The sequence below is a fragment of the Falco biarmicus genome, chromosome Z (assembly GCF_023638135.1).
Source record: "Falco biarmicus isolate bFalBia1 chromosome Z, bFalBia1.pri, whole genome shotgun sequence".
Classification (NCBI taxonomy): Eukaryota; Metazoa; Chordata; class Aves; order Falconiformes; family Falconidae; genus Falco; species Falco biarmicus.
Window position 1 is genome coordinate 31,608,298 of NC_079311.1, and position 22,056 is coordinate 31,630,353.

The following is a 22,056-nucleotide window of genomic DNA, read 5'->3' on the forward strand; positions in this document are numbered from 1 at the left end:
ACACACCCCTGTTAGGCAAGAGAAATAAAAATAAGGTGCAGGCAAAAAGTAAACCATTCCATATTAAAAAGTCAATTTTAGACAGTCCTAATCCACCACTATGAAAATGGCACAAGATTAAATTTAAAAAAGTAATTAAACTTCCAGTGTCCTTTAAAAGGAAGCAACCGCTTGCAAGAGTGGGAAGAGGAAACTTCTTCACACGTAACTGACTGATGGAGGCACAATAATCCAGAAAGTCATGTGAAGACAAGAGCACAAGAACGTGAAGTATAGGAATACTTCAGAAGCACATAGTGCACAATCAAAATACAGTATCAGAGTAAGAACTAAAAGAGGAACACAGGCATGGGAGAGTAGGGCTTACAACTGTCAAAGGTAGAGAAGAATTTAAATGTTATCTGTCCCAAAGGATGAAAAGTAATTTCTCCACTGTGAGCCTCAAATCTAAGCAAAACCGGCAGAATTTAAGACAAAGAATTTAAGTACCTTTGAGTTTATAAATAGTAGAGCTGTCAAAGGCAAGGAATCTGCAGAATATTTCCATGTTTTACCACACAGTAAATTTCATTTAACAAGATACCACAAAAGGAACAGAAGTAGGACGGAAGACCAGTTCCACAGAAGGTAGCAGGTACAAGAAGGTAAAGAACAGAAGCCTGCAAGACAGCACAGTCAAAGAAATAAAATGGAGAGCAGTTGCTTAAAAGTTGTAGCTCATCATGTTACTTCATACATGGAATTCCTACAGTTCTGCTAAGCTGTTAACAAGTCACCATTTTTCATCATGCAAAAGTTCACTCCCCTTGTACACCTCCCTGTTTTCTCTTGAGTCAGTGTGGTTTAGTGTGGTTTCCACAGAGTGAGAAGTTTGATGCTACTGTGCCAGTTGCTTCTGTAGAAAGCTTAAGGACAAACCAAAGCTGCACAGCCTTTAAAAAAAAATACAGGACCTGGCCTTTCTAAGCCAAGCATAGGAAATTTAAACAGACTTAAGTGTAAGAGCAAACCCATAAAAATGCACTTGAAGTTGCTACAGAGGTGCAAGATCTACAGGTCTAACTTATATGATCATTACAAACATTTTAGAGCAGCATTATGAACAAATTATATTCAGTCACAGAAAAACACAATGCAAGCAATAGATTTCAGAAACCATAGTGCAGTATCCCAATTAAAGGGCCACAAATACTACAGTGATGGATAAGGTTCAGTATTCCTTAGGAGGTATTCAGTAGTGACTTACCTGCTCTTCCTAGAATGAAGAAAAATGTTTTACACTGCGTAAAATTTTATTATTAAAAATTTATAAATCATACATATTGATCAATATTGATCATACAGAGGTACTAGAACATTTGGAATGGGACTGCAAGTCTGATTAGAAAAAAATAATCACACACTAGGTATGCGAGTACACATACATCAAAACAGGAGAGTATTGTTCTATGCAATACAGTGCAGATCCTCTGCCTTGAGGGCACAGGATTCGACCTGAAAACTAACCAAAAGAGCTCATACAGTATTTCCCCGCAGTTTTTCTTCTCACCTCCATTCCCTTTATTTGTACCTTTCACCACTCCATCTTTCTTATTTCCTCTCTTATTTATGGAGGCCCTATCTACTAATTCAATTCATTCATTTTGAATCATGATAGTCCTGTTCCACACCTCTCCACCCTGCTCCAGCCCCACCTGCTCGTATCTCTCCCCAGCTTTCACTATCTAAAATACAGCAGGGAAATTAGTACTAATGGACAGGCTTTTGCACCCATTCTCATTTCTAGTATATGACTGCTATAGTAACTTTTGTATTAATATAATTCATAGTATCTTTGGGCTGGCTACTAGAGCTCATACTTGGAAAAGTATGCTGAATCTTATCACTTCTGGAGTAAGCTCCTGACCCTTCATTTAGAAATCTTACCAGCAGAACTTGGTTTTTGGTTTTTTACTCACTTGGCCACAGACTGGATAACTTTAGAAGATGTATCCTTAATATTAGTGAAAAATCGCTCTGTTCCACCCCTCAGAATATCAAAGAACCCTCCATAAGTCTGGTCACATTCCGCAACGGTCAGGCCTAGAGTAGTTGAATAAAAATAATTGTACTTTAAGTCATATCCTGGAACGGGCTCCATACTAAAGCAAGTTGCCTACAAAGCTGGAAGTGAATGCACATACAGCCTATGCCTTGCTGTAAGGCTCACAGTTCTGAAGCTCGCCTTCATTATGACCTATGCAAAAAACAATACCTCCTGTGGTCAGGAGGTACCAGCAAACTACTGAACACATTTTTAATAAACTGTCTGCATTTAAAAGAAAACAAAGTAAATAATTTCTTTAAGTCAAGCATATATTTCATATTGCCAGTGAAGCAAAATACTGTATTTTTTTAGCATTAGTCTCTTAAAGTGCAGCTTATTATTAGCAAATGCACTCAAGCACCCCCAGCTGACACAGTTTAATGATTTAATGCAGGACTTCAAAAGCAGCTGGTATAATTAAGTTTACTTCTGAAGCACAACATCCCAGCTAGCACAGCACCCCAGCATAACATCCCTATTAATATGACTGTATACAACAGTACTTATTCTTGCACAAAACAGATGGCCAGACAGTCTTTTGACTATAATCCTATTAGGAAGCTGGATTCTTCCACAGGAACTGATACACCGATAACATTACTGCAACAAATATTAACCAATTTTAAAAGTTTCTCTGCAACATTAATATCCTTTGTCTCATTGGCAATTCAGCACAAGTAGTATCAAGAAAAAAATATCAAGCTGGAAGGAAAGTTGAATACAGTATGAAATATTCCCTCAGTATCTTTTACTTAATTGAAATGTTCTACATTAATATATATTAAGATGCGTGCAGAAATTGCCTTTTAAGAAAAAATCAGATGCAAATAAGCTTATCAAGCTTCTAATTTTCTTTTTTTATTTTAAATGAAGTGCAGGTATTTTCACCTAAATGAAGTGTAGAATACCTGTTTTTACAGAATAGGTATATCAGCCTTCAATTGTCTTTCTAGAGACGTGTTTTGGTTGACTCAATTTATTACTGCTACTCAAACTACCATTTTACAGTTTTCTTAGATGAAACCACACCTTCTCACCGCTGATGTCCTACAGTGCAACCATCTTCTGAAGTCCTCCCTGCACAATCCTCCCATAATTAGCTGGGCTCAAAGCAGTACCAGCTATGTACAGAAAGTACTGACTCGACAGCCAACAAACTGAGTTTAGGCTGTTGCTTTTTCCCTTTTAGTTTTGTCGCTTCCTAAAGGCTCATGTCTGACAGCCTCAATAGCTTTAGTCTTTGATCACTCTATCGGATGAACATCAAACTATTGCAAGGGGTCACAAATCTTTTTGGCAGGGGAGAGAGGAGAAGAGAGCGGTAGATCCCCGATGCTTACAGAATAATTTTTTCCTTATACAGGCTTTCTGCAGGCTCGAAGAAATACATGTCAGGTCCACGACTACTTGGCATTAATGAACTACTGTGGTCCATAACCAAAATCCCTACAACTGCTTCTGTTTCTTTACTGGACTACCTCGACTGTTAGACACCAAGCCTGTTTTAGCATACAGTTATACCAAAAGCCACAGAATGGCTACTATCTTTAAGTTTTAACCTATCTGATGTTAAGTAGCATTTATTGGAAAACAAAGACAACTGTCATTTTCTTACACCGAAGATCCAATATTGTGCACAAACTCAGGATATGTAGTGATTTCAGTAACTTCTGCCACAAAGTAACATGGTTTCAGTTAAGACACAGCAATAAGATTTTTTTTTTTGAAGATAAATGTAAACTCTTAAATTCTCTTTAAACAAGACACTTTCAAGTATCACCGCCTCACTGAACTGGAAGTTTTGGATTTAAAATAAGCTATTTTTGTTGGTTTGTCATAACCTGAAGACTACTTTCTCTATAGCTTTTGTTCTTAAGAACATTATTGCTTATTGTATACACCACCTCCATCAAGTTTTAGCTCACTTATTTCAACTCTCCCACATCTACAGGTCAATAATGCATTTTAGTTTCAATTTTACATAGGAAACCAGATTTTAACTTGCCCAGCAATGAAACTGAGAAATTCAGATATGCATGTATCTATGTACAACCAAACCCTGCAAAAAAATTAAAACAAGGTTAGAAACAATGATATAAATGCAAAATAGCTAGTACTTGTGCAAAGTGTCTAAAATCCTCAAATTATTTTTTTTTTCACATAGAAGATACACATTTACAAAGATGAAGACTTTTACTGCACTCACCTGCATTGTACATATTGTTGAGCTGTCCTGCAGGCTTGGAGCTCTGTGAAATGGAGGTCACTGATGTCCGAGGCTGAGCATTGTTTCCATAGCCTCCATTCTGTTCCAGGAGCTGAAAACATTAATATTCACTGTGAGTATTTTCTGGCCAATTCAGCCAACTTCTTATGCTTTGTAATTTACTACTTCTTGGTGAGAACAAGCAAGCTGAACCTCAGCAGAAACCAGGAAGTTAAGAAACACTAATTGATTAACTTGCAGTGTTGTGCAAATTAAATATCGAACAGAAGACACCTAAGTGGGTTTCGAGTTCCTATAGGCATGGTCTTCATATACTAGATTTTTCTGTGAAAGTTCATTATGATTGAATGCAGCGTGTCACACAGAACTTGCACATCCAAGAATGACCCAGTATATGAGAAGTTTTTCAACAAGAAGTAAGAACAACTAGTTTCCTTTGATGTCATGCAAGCTCTGTGCTTTAAAAGGCATATTTTCAAAGATCCTACAAGTGATACAGATCAATTCACAGTTGAATTTCAAAACAAATGAGTGTGAAGTTTACAGAAGACTAAGGAACAGGGGATCTGCTCTGACATCTGTTACTAAACTCACACTCACTAGATGAGAGAGGAGAGAAAGGAGGCCTAATCAATAATACTCCTTATAAGACATCTTTACCTCTGTGATGGGGGATTTAGGATTCACATTCCTAGCTGCTGCAATCTCCTGCAGTTGATTCACAAGTTCAGTGATTGACAGTCTCTCCTCTGGGTTCACCTTTAAAGTGGATCCTAAAAAAGGAGATTCAGACAATGTAACAGAAACCCTTCAGAACTTTTCTCCCAGTACATAATAATTTCTTCAATGCACTCCAGTGCAATAAGCAATCAAACACATGAACAGAGTGGAGGAACTGCTACATCTATATCAAAGTATCATTGCCATAACAGGTATCCATGAAAAAACACCATTTAGTGTAGAAGAATGGCTGCAGAAGCGTGGCCTTAGAATCTCTGAAGATCTGCACAATCCAGGCCTGGTATTAGAACAGGCCTGTAATCAGAATTGTACTGAAGTTGCTGTGCTGAAGATAACAAGAAAGGTGGCCTGGAGCTGTTCTTGAATCCTGAGACTAAGTTATGTTGTGCCAACAGGCCGTGGCTGTAACAAGCTACAGCTGCTGGGAAAGCAGGTGCAGGGCCAAGAAAGATGGGGACCAGTATGGGAAAATAGGGAGTAACAAACTACAAGGCTGAAGCACAGCAACACAATTACCTACATGGATAGAATGCTTATTTTAGTCATGATAACGTGCACGTTTAGAGACTACTAACCAATTATATTTCTGCTTTACGAATATGCATGTGTATCAGTTCTATATAAGTAGTGCTAGAAACTAATAAAGTTGAGCAAGATGCATAACTCATATTGAGCGTCTTCTTGACTCCGGTGAACCCTTCTTCCAACAGTTTAGGACTCAGAGTATTTCTAGCAATATACTTTAGGATCAGTCAATGAACAACCTCAAAAGTAACTTTATATCCAATACTGTTGGAGCTGGAGACATATTTCTGGCACTGTAATTAAATTTTCCAGTTATCTATTTGAAATTTAAAGAAAATAGTTTTAAAGCAAATTCAAGGAAACTATATCAAAACACTAGTTGCTCCTACGGACTAATTCAGATCCTAATCAAGACAAGCAACAGCACTAAAACAACCAAAAGTTTCACTTACAATTCCCAGATTTATAGATAATGGATTAAAATTTTTAATAGAACAAGAGGTTGTTGAAGTTAACCTTTTTCACTATAACATGTCAATAACATTTAAGTATCAATAACACAACATTGTCAATAATGAGATCTATGCATAAAGATATCAAATTAAATAAGACTGTAAACTTACGAATGAGATCATGAAACACAGAATAGCGGGTGTCATTTTGTGGGAAGACATATTTCCCATTCACTATGCGAAGCTTCGCTCCATCTTCGAATGGATGTTGCCTAAAGCACAGCAAGTACAGGATACAGCCCAGAGCCTACACAGAGATAAAGGTAGAAACATTTCATAGAATCATGAAATTATTTAGGCTGGAAAAAAAACCTTAAGATAGAGTCCAAGTATTAACTGCCAAGTCCATCACTAAACCAGGTCCCTAAATGCAACATCTACACGTATCTTAATACCTCAAAGGATGGAGACTCAGCACTTCCCTGGGCAGCCTGTTCCAATGCTATCGTAATAACCAATTTCAATTTCCCCTGGCACAACCTGAGGCTGTTTCCTTCTGTCCTGTCGCTTGTTACCTGGGAGAAGATACCTACCCCACTTGGCTACAACTGCCTGAAAGGCAGCTGTAGAGAGCAACAAGGTCTCCCCTCCATCTCCTTTCCTCCAGACTACACAACCCCAAGGATTAAGAAACACCTTATCCTGTACCTCTCTACACCTTATGTTGTGCCCCATGACAGATAGCATCGTGGTCCTACAGGAAGCTGGTAGGTCTCCACAGCCATGGACAAAAGGAGCTCTGCAGCATCCACCTTCTTTCTGTGAAACTTATCACAGAATGAACAAAGTTTATAAATGTAAATTTTCTGATTCATGAACCCACTGGCTCGTTCTTCTTCTTGTTTGTGCTGTGTTTAATTCAGGCAATGATATTTAAAGCAGAATTTTAGACTATGAAATTGATTAAGCTTCCTAATACTGTCTGCAAATCACAGTTTTCCATCAACTGCTGATTCATGCAACTCTATGTATATTCCCAGTGCTTTAGAGATCAGCTTCGTAGGCTTTTAGAAATAATTAGCATTGATGTTTCTCTGAGGACAGAACACTTAGTGAAACATTCATTTGTTTGGCATGTCAATTAGAGAACTCCAAGCAGCAGTACTGCTACTAAATAGGTTTGTGGGGTTTTCAGGTTCAGGGATTCTCCTATTCCTGCCTCTAAAAATCCATTTTATGAATTTCTCAGTATAGAAAAAATTACTAGTCTTACAACACTGAACATGTTCAAGACCAGGATTTTTCTTACAAAAAGTCTCAGAAGTTTTATTTCATATCTTCATCCTGTGCTTCAAGAAGACTAATATTATTTGTGGGGACAGAATTTGGTCTTTTGTGTTTCTAACTCAGATGCATTCTGCTATGCAATCCACCAACTAAGTAAACATTTCAGTATAAATCAGTTTAAGTGACACTAGGGTGACAACATCATCTCTAAAAGACTTGCTTTCGTAAAGATTTGAAGAAAATAAGCCTGAACTGACAGCCCCTTTATTCCCTACAGTCAGAAGGCTATTCAATTCTTGTACAAAATTTAAGATCATTTTCAGACAAGTTCATACAAGCCTCAAAAATCACAGAACTGGGACTACCACTTTCTGGGAGCTCTGAAATTCCTTGGTATGCCCAAACCCAAGACCTGTGCAACCTGACAAGGGAACAGCCACCAAAGCTAGAAGTCAGTTTGAACTCTAATCTGTGAATAGTCCAGGTGTTACAGATTAATTCGGATAATCTCATCTGTTACTTCAGCAAAAGTTTATATATATATTTTTAATATAAATTAACATATGAAATATACTGGCAGAGATACACTATTGTAGTAAAACCATCTCCATCTGACCTGTAAAAGTTTAACAATAAAGCATCCAATACCTCCAAGAAAATGTTTGCACAACAGAATAGAAAATTCCTCCTCAAAGTTTATGCTGAACCCTGTCTTAGTTGCTTGACCATATGGGCTTCTACAGCACCCACAAATAAAAAAAGCCAGTGACTATGTTAGTTAAGCAATCTGCTCACTGTCTCCAGTCCTCTACATGGACCACCTCCAACTGTCCTTGGCTGTCAATTGATCCCAAGAACAGTTTCAAAGATTTGAATGTTATTAAAGTCTCAAAGGTTTAAGATTTAGTTACTCCAGAACACTTACCAAGTCTCTCAATCCAAGGCCAGAAATAAACTGTATATATTAATTCTGTATTATTGTATAGCAAGTATATTTTGTCAGTCTGTTGACAAAAAGCTCTCCGTAGCGTATACACTGAGGCATCATATAGTCCACATTAATTAAAATCCAGCAGGGGAGTACAGGAAATACCACCTACTCTGTTACAGAAATGCCTGTTTACAAGCATGTAAAGCAGATCATAATTTAGTTGGGAGGAATGAAACTACTCCCTGCGCACCATGCACATCAGAAGACAGCAGCCACAGAGGAAAGCACAAGGGCAATCAGCTGAGCACACAGAAAGTGAAAAGACCACTTAGATTTTATCTTTAGTTTAATTGCTAGAGAATGTTTTTCATTCCATCAGCTTTATCTGTAATTTAGGACTGTAACAGTGATACATTTAGAATATTTTAAACACCAGTTTCGATTCCATGTGGCTAAAAGGCAATTCCAGTTGCAGCAAGGCAATTTCTCAAAGCCAACATCATGCACATAGCCTCAGCACCAATACACTTAAGAGAAGAGCCCATTATCTGTAGATGTTGCTCAAAAGCTGCATCTATACATCTACTGTAGTCCATCTACAGAAGCTACCTGGATCAGTCTGACACTCGCGTGCCAGCACGTAGAAAAGCAGCATGACAGAGTGACCAAACATAACTAGGAATTACTTTTTGACCTGCTGCTGGGCCTTCATGAGCAGCTAATTTAACCTTTCCTTAAGGGGACAGTGGGGTTGGGGGTGTGTGTGTGGTTCTAGTAATGTTTGGCCTTGGCAGGGGTGCTTGAAACAAATCAAAATTCTGTTATTTTTCCACTGACCAGCTTCAGGCAATAATGAGCACACTTCAAATGATGAGAAATTCTACAATATAGCTGCAGGATGACACACAGGTTTTACAGCAAAGTACTTTCTGCATAGAATTAAACTACATGAAATCTAAAGAGATCGTTCGGCTCCTGCAGAATTGAAACCTGCAAGGTGACTCACACTGATCAGAACAATTTTTTACCAGATATTGATAAGGATAACCTAACTTTGAAATTAACACACGCTGAAATTATTCCAAAGCACAAATTTCTGAAAAAGCAAAGAAGTGCAAGAGTGGGAGTACACAAAAGGCCTTTCAAGCCAAAAGACAATGTCAATGAAGAAGAATCTTCATGCCAAGGTAAAGCCTGTCATTTTAGTGAAATTCAGTTGAATTTCAGTTCCACAGAACTTCAGAAACCACATTAATTTGGAAAAAATGGAACTAAAGTTATTTGAGTTTAGTGTTTATTTTCTGAAGATCTCTAGACTTAGGTAGGAAATGTACAGAAAGCAGCTGGCCGAGCCTAAGGACCTCTGCTCTTACAACCACTATCTAACCACATTCCCACTGTGGCATCTATGTGGTTGATAACTAACGTTTCATCTATGCCACTGTTCTAAGAAAGGTATTTCTATCTCCTTTATGCTTTCAAGCCCACACAGTAGCAAGCACACAGGCCTTACAACCATGAGTGTTACTCACCCTATCTGCTCTCTTCTTGAAAACTACTTTGTTTATCCTAATCACAAACCACACAACCAGTGATGCTTCCTGAGACAGCGCCATATTCTATTGCCAAATACTTTGCATGTTTTCACTGAACCCAGAGTGCAAAGGAAAAAACACAGAACAACATGTTCCAATAAAGGCATGGTAAATGGAACAGCTCTTCCGAAGATACAGCAGGAGACAACCACTACGTTAATTCTAATGGATACAGAGTCCTTTAAACAAAAAATAAACTGCAAACTGCCCTTCCAAGTGTGGTTTTTGTTAAGTGCATTTGTAGCATTGTGTTTAACTGGATGTAATATTGGCTCAGACTGCCAGCATTTAACACATGCAAAGCAGCCAAATGGACAGAAAAATGTATTTTTCCTGGTGCTTCTTCACATATCAGAAGAAAACCGCTAACAGCTTTTGTAGTGGAATAAGAGCTTCCACAACATCTTGTAACTAAACTGAAGTTCTGCGATTCCTAACAAAAACTTTTAAAGCACCAGTATTTGTCTTTTGACACACTCCCAATGCAGACAACAGCTGAACATCCTGACACCTGCCTGTATGAAAAATATGCAATAAACAAAGTCCCTAACCACAAAGTCACTGGGCAGTACCTCTGTACTATTACAGTGTTACACAACTGGAAAAAGGTACAATTGAGGATTTAAATATTTACCTTTAATTCTAGCTACAGATTTTTTAGTGAATGTTAACAGCTTATCATGCTCCCTACACAAAGCATGAATGATTTCTGCATCATTCTCATCCTTCCTACCTGTCAGTATTTTATCTAGATTCAGTACCTAGACATAACCATTCTGAACCCAGCAACAGGCTGTCTCACTCATGGCAGCACATGAAAAGCAAGAATCTGAATCTAAGGACTGTAAGTATTCTGGCTCTATGGCAGCAAGTTCCAACTAGGCAACAGCTCTACTGAATGTCAAATTTGTTGAGCAATGTCTCTCATAGTGGAAGTCAAGCTAAATCTGAGAGAAAATCTCAAATATGACATCTCGTTCTTTTAATACTTAGATACACCGTTCATACTATTCAAGTTTTATTTTGACATGATAGTCTATTCTATGTTTATTAAGGTGCTTTTATTTATTTAATAAGCAAATTAACATGAAGATGGCAAAACCAGTTTCACTATGACATAAGCAGCTATGATACAGCAAGAGAAAAATTTCTTACCCAAATGTCCTGTTTTTCACCAATTGGAAAATTTGAATACAAGTCTATCATTTCTGGTGTCCTGTACATCGGCGTTGTATTCCTTGTGATCTGCAGAAAACAGAATTGCTTGAAACCAATTTGCATAATAAGTTCTAACTGCATTCAACCACGGAAACAGTCTTAACTTTGAAAATTGATTACAGAAATACTTGTCAAGGCAGAAGCCATCAATTGAATCCTGGAAAAGTCACAATAGCTTTGATTTAGAGGCCAGATAAAGAAGTTAGTACTCAAATAACACTGTGATATTCAAGAGTCCTTCCAAAGTGTAAAGCACAAAGTAAAATGACAGTTCTTCATGAAGGAAAAAAAGCAGTATGAATATAAAGAACATAAATCAACAATAAAACAAGAAGTGAATTCATGCTCCAGTGTGTATTTCCCACTTCCTCATCACATTTAATGACAGTGCAGACACATCCAAAGAGTTAAGCCATGCTCTCAAGCATCCTTGAAGAGACCTTTTCTACCATTTTCTGGCATAGATTATACAAGACAGTGGTACAACACCATCATTTCTTCTCCAGAAACTGTTGGATTGCTCTCTAAGGATGCTGGATTCAAAAACAAGCAGAGTTTACAAAGACTTATGATATCACAAGTTGCACACAATTTGAAGTGACTGTATTTTGCTACACTTGAAAGTCTGAATCCAGTTGATGTAATACATGAGATTTACCAGCATTACTCTCAACTCTAAGAACAAATGCACTTTGCAATATTACACTGCGTGCCTGACACCACCACTGTAGTCCTAAAGGCACTGCAATACTGCATATTCAAATCCTGCTGAGCAGACTCGCCACCTCTTTATATATCATTAAACTGAGAAAAACAGATGAGAATGTGAGAATCACTTCGGCATAACCAATTTTTGACTTCCTGTTAAGAATGCAATCAGAATAAACTCTAGTAAACCCTTCTGCTTTCACACGAGATTGCAGAATGGACACTGCTCAAGTTGAAGCAGTGTTTGTATATGCAGCTACAGAACACAAGCTGTGATTGTCTCCAGTCAGTGTTTAAACTCTGGCAACACAAATACAAAACCAAAACTTTATGAATGGAAACAATCTTCGGTTGCCTTTGAAGTCCCATGAATCTGTATCAGATTAAGAGCAACAGTTAAATGAATCCACTGTTGATATTAATTACATAAAAACAGTCTCACCTCTTCTTCAACCAGTGCTCTCTTTTGTGCAGACCAGTTGTAGTCAGGATAGTAAGCTATAGTTGTAGCACTACCAAAGTCACAAAGTTTAATTGTTCCTTGGTTACTAATAAGCAAGTTTTCCACCTTCAAAAAGAGGTAGAACAACAAATTAAAGATGCCTTTATTTTTATTTTTCTACACTAACACACATGCTTTTAAACACCAACTCACTTGTACATATATATAAAAAAAATATACTCACTTTAGCCCAGAGAGTTTTCAGACTGTGCTGTAGATTTACATGGTAGCAATACAGCCAGTTTTTTTAAAAGCAGCACCAAAGCCACTATGAGCAGAAAATAAACCCCAGGGAAAAAAAATCGTTTTGTTAGTGCCTAAGAGGCCAGTTTTTCAGAGGACCACTTCTAGAAGCAGTGTCTTGGGATCCAAATATTTTCATGCATAAAAACTGAACACTGTTAGCTTAATTGCAGTGGATTGGATGTTAGGACTGCTGCAGACATAGAACAGGAAGGTACTAGTAGAGAGGTAGGCTGCTGGGCGACACCCAGAAAGATATAGCTGTGACCCTGTGCAGAGATAGAAACCAGCGATTTGAGGACCATATGCTGCCAGAATTTTTTCTACTTCATAAAATCCAGCCTTCCTGGATTGCTAAATGGAATGCAGAAGAAACTTAAAGGGAGGGTAAAAGTAGGCAGAAGTATTGTGGAGTCATAACCACCAAAGGGCTGAAAAAAATTTGTACCTCTGGATAAAATCAGGAAAATATGTAGAAGTTAAGAGGCGTATCAGTAACATTGCAACACCACACAGAGAGCTAAGTTTGTCTTCCCTCTGAAACCACAACTTCTCTGGACTCCCTTCTGTAAAACCTGTTTTCAGAACATCCTATTAGCCTCCCCAAAAACTACACTAGCATCTCAGGTCTTGTTGCAGGTTGGCTCAAAACTCTGACCTACAGTTTTTTATGCTGCTGACCTTAGTTCAACCTTCTAGAAAGCATAGCAAAGTTAAGTGATCCCTGTTTGGCTCCTGGTTGTAGTAAGGTCTCTGCCTGTTGCAGAACAACTATCATTTGATCTTGCTTTGCAGCCTCTTTAACATGAAACCAACATGCAATCAAATTCCTGCCTTTTCCCGTATTTTATTTCTGCCAGGAACTTGCATTACTTGACAAGAAAAAAATGAATTACAGCATCAGTTCAATTTCTGTGGAGCTGGCTATGTAAGAAATTGTGTATTTATTTGTAAATAGCTTTCCACCCTGTTTTCAGAGAAGAGATGCATCTTTTCTATGAGCTTTTCTAGGGGCTAGGGTACATGAATTTCAGTGAAGAATAAAAGATTTTATTTTAGAAAGTAATGCCAAGTTCTATCCCAGCTGGGTTAAAATTTCTTTGACATGACCTTGAAGCCTGCTCAATGGTACTGAGGGGAAAAAAGTGCATCATAATCGAAATTATTTTTATATTAAGAGGCTATACTAGTGCCTAACACGAAAGCTTTCAACAGGCTTGAAAACACTTAGCACGTATTTACTTTTAAAAAGCGGCTTGGTTTTCTTCTCCCCAAAGTAATCTAATACATACTTAAGAAGAAACAAGTTTTCCTTTCTTTTTATATTCAGCTGATATCACATCAAGCAGCTGACATGTAAACTTCAGACACTGTTTCAGGAATAAAAATCTTCTCTTATTTTGTTATATTTACAGAGACCAACTCCTTCCACTACGTTCAAACGTATATGTAGTACAGCAGAGACTCACTGATGATTAGAGCTCCTGTCTCTAAAGGGCAGCATACATGTAAAGGTGAACTCCCTGCCTTCAAAATACAAAATTCAAAGACAGATAGAAGTCCTTCCAAATCTCCAGAGTTTCTAAGGGAACACCACCTTCTACAGCATAACCCCAGAGCAATCTTGGTAAAGGCAACAGAATGAAAATTAAGAAACAAAATAGATCGTGAATTATGCCTACCAAACTTTAAAATTCAAGTTAAAAACAAACCATAAAATGCAATGCAAGTTGTTAGTTCTAAAACTAAGAGCTTACTACACATTCTTAAAGACTATGTAATCTTTCACAGAGAATGTTATTTCTTTCCTCCTTCAAATCTTTACCTCTTCTATTTAGCAATGTTCTCACCTCTAAACTGCAACTCACAAGTTCTAACTGGTTATTTTATCAAAAGTCAACTACTTAAAGACTAACTCAACCAGCTAACCATGATATACTACTTTTCTGTCAGCATGTTCAGAGAGAGTACAAGTAGCACTAACCACAAGGAAAAGACATGAAAAGATGCAAGTATTGCAGTGAGGAAATTCAAGTGAGTGACATCCAAGTGGTCCTGGCAAGGCAATACACACAAGCACTATGCTCAAGGGTGTCCACTCTATTCGATCAAGTCTTAACACCGATTCAGCCAAACATACTCTCTGCTGTTTAAAAATTCAGCCTTTATTTAAACGTTGTAACATACCTTTAAATCTCTATGGATAATAGGAGGCTTCTGTTTATGCATATGCTGCACTGCTCTGCAGGTCTGATAGAAGATCTTCAAAACTGTGTCACAGGAAATAGCTCCTTTGGACTCTACTTTCTTTAAGAATTCCACCAGCTGTCCTGCAGGAAATCAAAGAAGTTCACATAAGCACACACAGTACACCACAAATTCTGAAAACTTGGCATGAATAGACAAACACTTCTTGTCAAGGAAGATTTACAGTTTCAAGTTGTAATATTAGATGAATATTCTGAAAATGGCAAATTCACACCAACTGCAATGCCATAGGAAAAGGTGCTCTAAGGAAGTATTCTTTCCCTTCCTTCCTCTGTCTAGTCTCAAACACTAAGAACTTGATGATCACCTCATATTTAAGATGAGGTTGAACTGTAGTCTTAAAAGAACATGATCCTTTATCTTATGAAGGATGCGGCTGAACTCCAGCTCACGAACTGAACTATGCTATCTTTAAGAGGATTTCAAAGCTTCTAAGCTGTGAAGAAACCTGGGCAAAACAGCTGTCAGAAACAACATGCACTCTGGGAAAAGAAAGTTTACCTTTACACAGCTCTGTAAGCAGAAGAAACTCTCCCTGTCCTGTATCAGATTCTTCTTTTCCAATAGATGCAGCAGAACAGAACTGGACAATGTTGGGGTGACCGGAAAGTTTTTTCTGGAGATAACACGTTCAAGGAAGACAACTGCCAAGTTTATTGATACTACTGTATAAAGCAGTTCACAGCCCAGTCATTTGAAATGTTAGCTTAAAACCACAGAAAACATCACAGCTGCAATTAAAATGCTAAGTAGAACAGAAAAATCCATGCCTCAGCTGAAAAAAAAAATACTTCAGGGGAAGACACTGAAGGTAATGTAATAAAAACATAACATAAAACATTAAAAAAAATCCTTGTGATTAAGGTTCTCTAAGAAAACTGGACTTCAGTAACTAACAGGCCTAGTTACTTCTTTTTCTCTTTTGACAATGACTGCAAGGTATTAGGTACAAGTACAAGAGAGATCTTTTAATTGTCAGGTGCTTCTTTAGTTGGCTGATCAAGAAAGGGCTGTTATATCAACACCTGTCTTTACAAAGCAAGTATTTAACCAAAACAAAGTTCAAAACAAATGAAAGCTCTAAAGGACCCAGGATCTTATCCTCCCATCATTAGTAATAATTCTGTACACTAAAACCTTAGCCATGCTTCACTTCCAGTTCAAAAATTCAAGGTATCCTTTTTTAAATATGTAAAGGGGAGTAAAATGTGAGTGATCTCAGACCCTGCCAGTGGAAGTAACACTACAACATGCCTCTGTGTTGTCCCTGGTATGCACCACCTCAGCCATATGCTGAGACTCATGCCTATGAGGAAAACACACAGTATTTACAAGATGCATTCACCAAGTTTGGAGAGAAAAAAGTGAAGACACAGTAAGTCAAGCAAAGCTATACAAAAAGGGCAAGCTGGATCCACCAAATTAGAATGACTCCAATGTACTACTTTTATCTTACGCAGTTCTTCACAACCTTTTACTCCAAGCTGCAGGAATTAATTTCATTTCAAAATTATATCTTGGAAAGTCAGCAACAGTTAACTCTCGTTCATGTCATACATATGCCTTAATGAGCCTGAGCTGTGGAAAACATCCAAAGAATATTCAGGTTCCCTACTGCTGGCAAGATACAGCGTAGCTAGAAAATATACAGTGCTATGGTAGTCTGTTCTTTGCAAGTGTACCTCTAGCGAACAGTATTTAGTGTTAAGATTTTGCCAAGCATTTCACTAATCATAGGAAGAGATGTTTGAGTGGCTTAATTTAGTATCAGTGGGCTTGCCTAGTAACTTAAAATGAAGCTGAATACTAAAGAGTAGAAAATAAAATAACAGCACACCACAGCTACTCACTGACTCTTGAAATAAACTGAGGGTCAGAGTAGATGCTGTGGAGCAAATACTGAATTTTCTGAAGCCAGGGATTAAAACACTCTGAGATTGCTTTATACCCGCAAGATTACATTATACCCTACCATCTAATGTCACTGAAGACAAAAAGGACAGCAACAACACTGAAAAACATCTGCTTCTTGTTTCTGATGCTGAAGTGCTGAGGCCTGAGCAACAGGCCCTGAGCTAAAGTTGGCCTCTACATGAACCTGCCAAACAAACTTTTTATATATATATATATATATACATATATATATATATATATATATATATAATTTTTGGTATCCTATCATTAGCAAAATATGCTTAGTGAAAGATGTAGCTTCAATAAAATGTAATCATTAGTGAAGATACAGTGCATCCCTCCTTGCTTAGAGGCAGGGGGACAAGGCTGTGAAACCAATGGTTGGCCTTGTTTGGAAACTGGTGGTTAAAATCCAGTAGACAAAGGAAACTCCCTTGGTTCCCCCCTGAGCCCTGGCCAGGCTTGGGTGGGATCTGAGGGGAGTAAAGCCAGGTGTTTCCACATTTGATATTAAGTGAGCTTGTTTATTCAACAGTATAAAACAGGGGCCCTCACACTTTTTAACCAGGGGGCCGGCGCGGATGCAGTGTCAGGCAGCCATCTGCGGCTGCTTGGTTCCCCCCCCCCCAACCCCTGGCGGGGGGTCTGTAAATACCGGGGGCCAGATTGAGGACCCTGGGGGGCCGTATCCAGCCTGCGGGCCGTAGTTTGAGGGCCCCTGGTATAAAAGCTGGGCCCTCCTGCAGTGACTTTGGAGACATCACCTATGAGGGGATGCCCTGTGTAGGACTTCCCCATTGCTGGGTCAGGCTTTCTAAATTGTCCCTGCAACAGGGGCTCCCCAGTGACTGCAGATCTGGCTGATGGTAACGTATTAGGGCAATGGATGATGTATCTTTCTTGCTCACTATAGCTAATCTTGAGTCATAATAACTAGGTGCATTGCCTTGCTTATCTGTTTTATTGCTTGAATCAGGGTATCATAGGCTAATCCATTTGTATGTGCATACTGCCTTATTTTCTGTATTAATTTGAAATGAACAGTAAATCAAGGTTACCTTCTCTATTGGTGTCTGTATGCTATCTATTGACCCCATCAACTGGTAAAACAGATGCACGTATCCTACTGTAATTTCTTCCTTAATATTCAGTATTACTTTTTAAAGCCAGATGTACCTGAGGCAGAAATTAAGAAACATTGTGAGTAAAAGAAGTTCTGAATAGTCAAAAAGGCAATAAATCCAGTGCATGTGAGGGAAGTGTACTTAAGATCCAAGTATCATCTGAATGGTCAAAAGGTCTGTTTACCACAGTCAGAGGACTGCAAGAAAGCCCAAATACGAATTTCACTTCTGGCTAGATAAAGTCTACACTAGCTACAGAAGTTTTCTGCACACATTGAATTCCTGCAATTTTTTAACAACTTGCTGGATGTTGGTGTCAGATTCAGGACAAACCAGGAACCTAGACTTTCCTCAGAATGTCAGTCCTCTTAAGCATTGTAGGGCATAGAAAGAACTGAATCTATAGAGCAGTCCTCTATTTCCCAGAAACATTTGATAGCAGGCAATTAAATCAAAACTTTAAGATATGTTCCAGAAAAGATACCATAAAACAAACTTCCTGAATGATGGCTTTGTTCTTTTCTTCTTCATTGGACAACAACCGCTGTCAAAAAAGAAGAGTAATTGAGAAGATACAGTTATTAAAACTTAGAGAAAAACAGTTCATTGATTTTTTTTTTCCAGACCACAAAAGATAAGCTACAGTCAAAAAACTAAGGAAGTGTGATGGGACAGTAAACAAAGTGGGCTTGTTGTACATTTGGACATACTGCCATAAACATACCACCCAGTTCTGCAGGTACCTGTACTATTCAGGTTTAGTGATAACTGAGCAATTGTAAACTTTGACACTCAAAAAGTAACTGCTCTGACAGCTCTGTGATGTGTAAAACACTAAAGTTTGAGCACTGTGCACTGACAAAGAAAAATTAATCTTCTGCCTCAAGTCTTTAGACAGAACTTTCAACCTCCTCTAACCAAAACTTCTCCAAATTAGGCAGCCCAATTTTTTTCAACAGTACTCAAGTAATCATCAGCAAAATCAACCATAACTATTTCCAATATCTACTTGGATTTAGACTAGAATCAATCTGAGCATTTGCTACAAAAGTACCAGTTTTACAAAACACAGAATGTACAGTAATTGTTCACCTTCCATCTATTATTTTTAACTAGGGCTACTTCTAGATGACATTTTGAACATACATACTATATGGATTTGGTCACATTTTGTTACTGTAGGATGCGGTATGAAAAGTAAAAAAACAGACTAAGTAATTACTGGTCGTGTAATGCCAACTTACCTCTCCCAACTCTCATACTACTACCCTTTCCACTTTCTCTCAAGATAGGTACAGGCACAGGATATCCCCACCCCAAAAATGAAGCCATTTTGTGGTAAAAACAAGTGACATGATATTTTTTTGCAGCAAAATATGACCAAGTAAGTTACTTCACTTTATTGTCCTTTACTTCAGTTTTTCAGCTGTTACATGATTATTATAAGCTTTCAGAAAACAAGAATCCAGTGGCGTGTCTCTGAAAAGTGCCAGGATTAACATTTGATGAACGAGTCAAGAGTGTGGAAACTTACTGTGTAAGTACAAAGGTAGGCTAACCAGCAGCCTAAATCTGCTTCTGAGGAGTGAAAATATTCCCATACAGGTAACTAGGAAAAATTCCTTATACTCATGTAACAGAATGCTTGGGAAGCGTCATGGATTTCTAGACCAAATGAAGACAAACAGCAGTAGTACCCAACAGAGCAACTCCCATCTTCAACATCTAAATGTAAAGTGCAGGCCCCTAACAGGAATGACCATTCTGAATACAGGTATGGTGTGCTAAAAACACCACTTCATCATTCTGATGACTTGTTCAGTGGCATACACAAAGGATTAACTATCATGCTAAAGCACCAAGCAAAAAGACAGACCTTGTAAACTTGTGGTGAAGTAAATTTGTTTTACCTTTAAAGCATAATCTTTGCCACTTCCAAGGTCTTGAGCTTCATAGACAAAAGCAAAACCACCTACAAAAAGAAGGCACATAAAGTCAGTTTTAATCTCAATATTCAGGTAAACAGTTATTTTTAGTCTAACAAATCTAGTACAAGAGTATAGACACGTCTCTGAATGCACAAATTATACGTATTTTTCAGTGGCTTGCCAAGAGCATGGGTAACCTACATACAAGAGCTAAAATATTCTCTTCCTTTCTTTTACATATGCCAGAAGCACTGTTACTTTCGTGCACTCTGTCAGTCTGCATATGCAGATTTCCTAATGAAGCAACCTTTTTTTTAACGCAGGTCCCTATGCAACCAAGATTCACTACCGCCAATACTACCTAATGATTTTAAGTAAACTACTCCTTTGTTTTACACTGTTAGGCTTCGTATAAAAACAGCAATAACCAAGGGAGATAAAATGTTAAATACATACCTCCTCATACTTTTAGGATAATTTCCATGCTTCAGACTCCATGTTAAAAGTGGAAAGCATTTTCAAGCACTGAAGCACATAATTCCAATGACAGCGATACTGTTACTAAATGCAATTTGTCACTGCATACAGCATTATTTTCATTCCAACTTCTTTTGTCAGAATATCTATTTCATCAAACACTACTAATTTGTTCAAGAACACTGCAAATTTCCACAAAGTAAAAAAGACTGAGAAAAAGTTACAGGTCTACTAAATTTCCTCAGTTGCTAATTATGTTAATCTAACTATCAAAAGAACATATTTGAACAGTTCTACTCCCATTGTAAAGATCCTGGTATTACTCCAATTTCTTCTAGGAATGTCATCTTCATGGTTACACAAACACTGTAGTTGCATACATGCTCACTGTGTATTACAGAGTATCTTTAGTAGATTAACAACCAAAGTGACAAACTTCAATGATTTGCCTTTCCACTCTTTTAATATAAATGCTATCTTCATTGAACCACATAGTGATGTTTTCTCTAGCAATAATTTGGAGAATAAACACAGAAGATGTCAGCAAACCACATAAGCCTAAGGGAATAAGGTAACTAAAGAATGAACCACCACAGACAAGAAAGAAGTTGACAAGGCCCTTTTAAAAAAAGATGCAGAATCCAGGTCAGTACAGTCACATTAGTACCCAATACCTTCTTGTGGGTGGGGAATATTAACAAAAGGCTTGAAGTGGACACAGCATTTGCTTTCGCAATTCAATAAACACAACATTTTTCAAGAAGAGTTTTACATGGCAATTGACCAGAGTTCTCCAAGTACCATTCTGAACGGTACTGCCCACACACCTTGTCATTTTTCCAGTAGCATGCAAAACACTAAATAAGTGACAGGCTGCTGGATATTACCTTTGCTTTTGATATCTAAATAGGAATTACACACAAAAACAGCAAAACCAAGACTGCACTTGCAGGAAGGACAAGCAAAAGACAGGAAAGAGTTAAAGTACTAATGAGAACACTGAAGATGACAGACAGTAAGGGCTGCTGTTCATTCCCACCATGTATCACCCATGCATGCATTGTGCTTATCCATTTACTTTGACCTATCCTATAAAAACAGTTTTGGTACTTCCCACAACAGAAGTTTCCTTAGCTTTTCTAAAGCCCCTAGTGCAAGTCTTCTGATCAGCAATTACACTCACCATTTCAGGCACAGATGGGAGAGGGGCCAAAGACAGAATGAAGTCCACACTTACCATCATCTTAAAAGCATTACCTCAAGATACTTTGCTTCTTTTTGAATGAGAACATACGCAAGAAGAACATGGTTCTGGACAGTGCTGATCAGTTACGACTATTGCTTACAGATCGCATAGAGCTGGTGAAAGAAGCATGGTAATTTGTGAGTCATCCTTCCACTGAAGCTGGATGCTGGGAAACCATGGGTTTTGACTGCTCTTCCCAACCAGTTCCCTATTCACATCTGGGGGCATGTCCCAGGTTTCAGAGGCCGCTATCCTAGTGAATTGCAAGCCCCCACACCAGTGTGTACCAGTCACTACATTACAGAGCTACTGCCTACACATCTTTGACCTACACAGATGCTGCAGACTACCTACACAATGGAAGTACTGCTGGCCCTACAGAAGGAAGTCATTACATTCATCCTGATCAATGTTTGATTTTATTCTAATAACCCTTCAAACCCACCTTGAAAATATATGCTTCCATTTGCAAAATTAGGGACTTCAGGCCAGCACAAACTTCTAGAACATTAAATCACTCTGATCAACTGTGTACACGGCCAAGGGTTCCAGGAGGGCTGGAATGGGGCAAGACTGCTCTTAAT

General features: G+C 38.1%; 1 protein-coding gene across 2 annotated transcripts in view; it reads right to left on the reverse strand.

Annotated features, from left to right (window-relative positions):
• The window catches only part of GAK (cyclin G associated kinase), a 77,037-nt gene that overhangs the window by 46,151 nt on the left and 8,830 nt on the right, over window positions 1-22,056 (reverse strand). For both annotated transcript variants that reach the window (XM_056324424.1, XM_056324423.1), the window contains exons 2-11: window positions 19,732-19,793; window positions 18,306-18,365; window positions 15,285-15,399; window positions 14,703-14,845; window positions 12,213-12,338; window positions 11,000-11,089; window positions 6,203-6,338; window positions 4,974-5,086; window positions 4,293-4,404; window positions 1,959-2,082 (exon numbers count right to left, since the gene is read on the reverse strand). In XM_056324424.1, the coding sequence (XP_056180399.1) occupies window positions 1,959-2,082; window positions 4,293-4,404; window positions 4,974-5,086; window positions 6,203-6,338; window positions 11,000-11,089; window positions 12,213-12,338; window positions 14,703-14,845; window positions 15,285-15,399; window positions 18,306-18,365; window positions 19,732-19,793 (1,081 nt within the window). The remainder of the gene's footprint in view (window positions 1-1,958; window positions 2,083-4,292; window positions 4,405-4,973; window positions 5,087-6,202; window positions 6,339-10,999; window positions 11,090-12,212; window positions 12,339-14,702; window positions 14,846-15,284; window positions 15,400-18,305; window positions 18,366-19,731; window positions 19,794-22,056) is intronic.